This window comes from Delphinapterus leucas, chromosome 13, assembly GCF_059928025.1.
Source record: "Delphinapterus leucas isolate spDelLeu-1000000601 "Yukka" chromosome 13, BTC_Dleu_Yukka2, whole genome shotgun sequence".
NCBI classification, from domain to species: domain Eukaryota; kingdom Metazoa; phylum Chordata; class Mammalia; order Artiodactyla; family Monodontidae; genus Delphinapterus; species Delphinapterus leucas.
The window spans coordinates 71,880,155-71,886,579 of NC_143141.1; the positions used below are offsets into that span (position 1 = coordinate 71,880,155).

The window sequence follows — 6,425 nt, forward strand, 5'->3', positions numbered from 1 at the left end:
TTCTTCCGGCGAAATAGCTGTCCATCCCCCAGGCAGCTGCGTCAATGCTGCGCGCAGCGAGAGGCGGAGCCTCGGCCCTGCGACAGTCGCCTGCGCGGGTCGTCATGCTGTCAACCAGGCGCCTGGGTCTGGTCTTGCTACCGCTGAGGCGTCTCCGGAGGTGGCCAGGGTTCGGGACCTGTCCATTCCTGCGCTGCCTTGGGCAAGAGGCCTTCGAGAGAGCCCGGTTATTGTGTTGCAAATTCTCGTCTAGAGACGCGCGAGATGAAGAAGGAGAGCGCGAGGCGGCACAGAGGAAAGCCCCAGACGCAGAGTCGCCTCCATCTCTCCCTCCGCTCGTCCGGGGACTTGGGACCAGATGTCTTTCGTCACTGGAAAGCCTCAGACTACCGACGCCGCGAAAGGAGTCACCCCCTCGAGAGCGCGAGGGCTCGAGTGAAGACCAGGGCCAGTCGGGTCCCGCACAACAGGGATCCGGGGGTCCCTCACTGCCTGCCTTGGCCCAGTCTGCCACCAAGGATGACGAACTTCACGTCTCCTCTTCCCGGTCAACTACCCGAGAGGTGCCTTTTCGGGCTGGGGAGCTGATTTTAGCTGAGACTGGGAAGAGAGAAACACAATTTAAAAAATTATTTAGGTTGAGCAATGCCGGACACTTAAATAGTATCTGGGGGGCAGTCCCGTTCAGCGAGATCGTGGGGAAGTTCCCCGGCCAGATACTGAGGAGTTCCTCTGGTAAGCACTTCATGCTGAGGAGGCCAGCGTTGGAAGACTATGTATTACTGATGCAAAGAGGGCCTGCCATAACATGTCCTAAGGTAATGCGATGGGAGTTAGGTTCATTTGGTTCCACCAAGAGCAAAACGGATGCAGTACTACAGACCTGATTAATGTACTTAAAGCACATCTCAGCACGTTTCAAGTTTTTATTGTTCTCACTTTCTTTTTTAACCAATGGCTATGACTTTTACATATTTTATGATTACTAATTTTAGGAAGAAATAGCCAGATTTTAATTTTAACTTGGGAGCCTCGATTCTCGGATCTGTAAAGTGATTTACTATATAGAGTGATGTGGACTCACTAGGCAGTAAGAATGTGTATTTATTCCCCATAATTCTTAAGTTTGCGAGTTCAGCATTCAAGAGAACGTTGAACTCTTGGGGACAATTTTTTAGTACCACTGTGGCGATATTTTAAGCATCATATTTAATCAGGCATGTTGTTAGAGGTATATTTTGTCAACAATAGATATTAAACTATGCTTTTAAAAATATATATATATATTTTTTGTTGTTGTTGTTGTTGTTGTTTTTCGGTACGCGGGCCCTCTCACTGTTGTGGCCTCTCCCGTTGCGGAGCACGGGCTCCGGACGCACAGGTTCATTTGCCATGGCTCACGGGCCTAGCCGCTCCGCGGCATGTGGGATCTTCCCGGACTGGGACACGAACCCGTGTCCCCTGCATCGGCAGGCGGACTCTCAACCATTGTGCCACCAGGGAAGCCCTAAATATATTTTAAATTTTATTTTATTTTTGGCTGCATTTGGTCTTTGCTGCGCACGGGCTTTCTCTAGTTGCGGAGAGTGGGGGCTACTCTTCGTCGTGGTGCGCGGGCTTCTCATTGCGGTGGCTTCTCTTGTTGCGGAACACGGGGTCTAGTAGTTGTGTCACGCGGGCTTAGTAGTTGTGGCGCACGGGCTTAGTTGCTCCGTGGCATGTGGGATCTTCCCGGACCAAGGCTCGAACCCGTGTCCCTTGCATTGGCAGGCGGATTCTTAACCACTGCGCCGCTGGGGAAGCCCTCACTATGCTTTTCCCATTAGAAAAAAAAATTTTATATGAAAACAGCTAAAATTAGACACTAAACATAAAAGGAATATTATTTATAAGTAAATTACCTACCTAGTTTCTTGTTACGATCTTACCCTAATCATCCATTGCTAGTGGTTTATTTTAATCATTAGTCACAGTCAGACCATTGAGCAGAATGTTCCTTTGTAACAACTCCTCCTCCTAGTCCTAGATGAGGAATCATTCATTATTTCTTTAGTAAATACTCGCCTACCTTATATATTCAGGGCACTATTTTAGGGAGGTGAAGCGGTGAACCACAGTCCTTGCTCTCAACATAGACCTTATGTCCTAGAGGAGGTGACAAGGAACAAACAAGTAAATGAAAGAATTCGATAATTTCAGGTAGTGCTAAGTGCCATGAAGACAAGTAGATTAACAATAACATTGTGTTGGGTAACCTGGGGGAGGAGAATACTTTATGTCAGGTGGTTAGAGAAGGTCTCTGAGGAGGTACATCTGATAAACTAATTAAGGAAGAGCCAGCCTTGCAAAGATCTAGGAGCAGAGTGCTTGCAAAGGGAAGAGTATTGCAGAGTTCCTGCTGCGGGCTGAGTGGGTTAGGTGAGGGAGAGAATGGTATGAGATGTGCTGTGGTTGGAGATATGAGTATTTTATTCCATGTGCATTGGGTGACTGTTGGAAGGTTCTAAGTAGGAATCCAGTCTATATATATGTATATTTTTTAATAAATTTATTTATTTTATTTATTTTTGGCTGCTTTGCATCTTCACTGCTGCGCACGGGCTTTCTCTGGTTACAACGAGTGGGGGCTACTCTTCTTTGCACTGCAAGGGCTTCTCATTGCGGCGGCTTCTCTTGTTGTGGAGCACAGGCTCTAGGCGCGCGGGCTTCCGTAGTTGTGGCTCACGGGCTCTAGAGCGCAGGCTCAGTAGTTGTGGTGCACGGGCTTAGTTGCTCTGCAGCATGTGGGATCTTCCGGGACTAGGGCTCGAACCCACGTCCCCTGCATTGGCAGGAGGATTCTTAACCACTGTGCCACCAGGGAAGTCCCTCCACTGACTTTTGAAAGCTGGTCTCCTCCGTAGAATTATGTAGTTTTATCTTAATATTAAAAGTTGGTCTGAGGGAGCAATTTTGGATAAACTTCCTAATAGTTACGTGTAAAGTGTGAACATTTCACAGGGGTCAATATCAAGCACTTTTAGGTTTGGAGTAGAAGTATAAATGGCAACACTCCCTAAATTTTTATTTTTATTTATTTATTTATTTAGGCCACACCCTGTGGCTTGCGGGATTTTAGTTCCCCAACCAGGGTTTGAACCTGGGACCATAGCAGTGGAAGTGCCAAGTCCTAACCACTGGACCGCCAGGGAATTCCCAACACTCCCTAAATTTTTAAATTAATCTTTTCTGCTGATTTGCGTGTTTGGAATACTTATATAAGAACCATTGGAGAGGAGGAATTGTTGCCACTTAAGACTAACGTGCAGCCCAGTTATTAAAACCTTCTGCTGAGGATTAGGTTTATGTTGTTGAATTAGTTAGGGAAGAGATTAAAATTCCTGCCAAGGAAAAAAAGGAAAAAGTCTGAAAAGATTGTTTGAAAGCCTAAAGTTTTAAAATGTATAGAAAACTCAGAGTGATATTTCATAACTTCAGAGGAGTCTCCCAGGAGCTTCAAATCCCTTTTGGAAAGAGGCAAGGAAATGAATAAATGCTATTCCCACCCCAGTTTTGGACTGAAATCGCTAGGATGTGTAAAATGGGCTCCAACCTCATTCCATGGAGACCAGGTAACCTGAATGGCAGGAAGCAAAAGTTAAAGTGTGCTAACGTTTTTTTTTTTTAATTTTATAATTCTAGTCTTATATGAAATAGCCAAGGAAATAGAACGGCCTTCTCCAGGGCATTTCACTGAAATGGCTACTGGAGCTGCCTCCCACTCCTGTGTGAAGTTATCTGTGCCCCCTCCCACCTCTACTCCCACGTGCCTGGCAGATGGGAGAGGATATGTATGTCTGAAAGACTTTGAATTTGTTAATGAAACTTTTTGACTAATACACCTTAAGAATTATGTGTCTAAGTATCATTTGGTTCAAGCCTTAGTCCATCATTTCAGAAAATACATTTTGAGGGCTTCCCTTCCCTGGTGGCGCGGTGGTTGGGAGTCCGCCTGCCGATGCAGGGGACACGGGTTCGTGCCCCGGTCCGGGAGGATCCCACATGCCGCGGAGCGGCTGGGCCCGTGAGCCATGGACGCTGGGCCTGTGCGTCCGGAGCCTGTGCTCCGCAACGGGAGAGGCCACAACAGTGAGAGGCCCGCGTACCGCAAAAGAAAAAAAAAAAGAAAATACATTTTGTCTTTTAATTCGATAACTGTACCTGTTAAATAGTTTCTTATGCATCCAAACCTATATTTAATACACAACTTTGTTGTGACTCAACAGAGGATCCTAGAAAACCTCCTGTTTCTTTTAGAATTTTCACAGCAGCTTTTGCCAGAGAAGGAAAAGATAGTAAAACCTTATCAGATGTGCTGCCTATTAGCAACTTCGAAAGGTTTGTTATTGGGGGGCTGTTGAAATAAATGCTAACATTTAAAATTTTCTCTCTCTATAGCATTTGTAATATATAGTGAAATGATCAACAGCGTGGTTAGGAGTTGTATGGGAGTTCAACATCAGGTCTACCCCTGACTTGCCCACTTGATTCCTGGCTGTGTGACTTTGGGCAAATTACTTTTTTGATTTCTCATCCTTATAATGGGGATGGTGATACTTTTCTCATATTAGCATTCTGATTAAACAAGATAATGTTTGAAAGCAGTTTGCATAGTTAACAGAAGCCTGGCACCTGGTGAAGTTTCAATAAACAGCTATTACTACTATCATCCATGATATTCCTGTTAACAAAACAATTCTTTAGTTATAAAGTTTGGCAAATGAGTCCTCCTGTCTATTCCTGGTATCCTAATTCTAAATGAGCATTCACCATTTCATGCAGAGATTATGTAATAACTTCCTAACTGGTTTTTATACCTCTAATTTTTTTCTATTCTAGTACATCCTGTATTCGTCTCACAGATTAATCTTTATAAAATGCCATTAATATTACCTCAGTGACATGCCCCAGTTACTTACCAGGTTAAGTTCAGATGCGTTAGCATGGATTCAGGTCTCTCCTTACCGCTCCTCCTGAGATGGGCAAACTGTGTTTATTACTCTACCTCTTTTTTGTTTAAAACTGTTTCTACTTTGTGACTGTTTCCTTAAATTCTCTATGTCTTTAAGGTAGGGCAGTCTGCTGATTTCTCCTTTCTCTGAGCTCCTATTCTTACTTATTTTCTGTAATTTCAATATTATACTGAAGTGCTTCTGTATTTGCTACCTGATTCTTGAATCTCTCATTTCATCAAGTAAAATATAAACTTTTGGTAGGCAGGGGCAGAGTTTAATCCTTTTTTTTTTTTTCACTTCTTTTCTCCAAGTCCAACATAGTGTTTGTAAGCCTAGGTGCTTAGTACATATTTATTGGTCACAGAGTCACCCATGCTGTGTTTCAATCATAGGATATGAATATGATACTGTTGATGATGAATATCCACCCAGGTGATACTGTTTTGGAAGCTGGCTCGGGCTCTGGTGGAATGAGCTTGTTTTTATCCAAAGCAGGTAAGAGATTGGGATAAATGAGTTGAATTTAGATGACAAAGAAAACATTCAATCTGTCCATAATAACAGGAAGTTAAATAGATACAGATGTTTCAGAAAATATTCACATAACTTTGTGATAGAGAGCATTCTCCTTGAAATCAAATGTAAGCAACTGTTTTTCTTTCCATTTTGTGCATTTATTCAAGTCATTCTCTGTCTAACCCTCTCTCTGTTTGCTTTCTGTTGCTCCCTCCATGCTTTTTTTTAACTAAATTTTTTTTTAGAACATAACATAGCTACAGAAAAGTACACAGATCATAAGTGTATACCTCAATGAATTTTTATATCGTGACCACACTCACGTAGTTATTACCCAGATCAAGACAGGGAATGTTATTGTACCACTGAAACCTCCTCAAATCCCTTCTCAGTCCTTATCCTACCCAAAGGTAGAAGGTAGCCACCACTCTGACTTTTATCACCATTGATTAGTTTTGCCTGTTTTGAATCTTACATAAAAGGAATCCTGTAGTATTGTACTCTTTTGAATCTGGTTGCTTTCATTCAACGTTCTGTTTGTGAGATTCAGCCATTGCATGCAGCGATGGTTATTTCATGTTAGTTGCCATTTTTGTAAGTAAAGCACAGTGTATCCATTCTGCTGTTGATGGGCATTTGAGTTGAACGTTGTGAATAGTGCTTCTCTGAACGTTCTTGTACTTGCACACATGTACATGTGTTTGTTGATAATAGTGCCAAGTGAATACTCAGTATGAGAGAATATAGAAGGAGGAGGGCTGTCAGCTGCTGGAGAAGAGTCATATACTATCAGGGGCAAAGAATTATTTTTGCTGTTCATGAATAAATTAATACGTAATATAGAACTATTAAGCTAAAGCTAGATCACGAAGAATTTTCCTTTCTTTAACAAAGTCTCTAAATATTGTCAGTCGG

The 6,425-nt window shown here is 43.0% G+C and overlaps 1 protein-coding gene across 5 annotated transcripts in view; it reads left to right on the top strand.

Annotated features, from left to right (window-relative positions):
• Nucleotides 1-6,425, top strand: part of TRMT61B (tRNA methyltransferase 61B) — a 26,774-nt gene continuing 20,349 nt past the window's right edge. Inside the window, exons 1-2 of one of the 5 annotated variants that reach the window (XM_089922424.1) lie at nt 1-563; nt 5,387-5,489. In XM_089922424.1, the coding sequence (XP_089778550.1) occupies nt 45-563; nt 5,387-5,489 (622 nt within the window). In that variant the 5' untranslated portion in view covers nt 1-44. Of the gene's footprint in view, nt 819-5,386; nt 5,490-6,425 lie in introns of all 5 variants that reach the window. The other 4 variants (XM_089922425.1, XM_089922423.1, XM_022574158.3 and 1 more) reach the window with 4 other exon arrangements.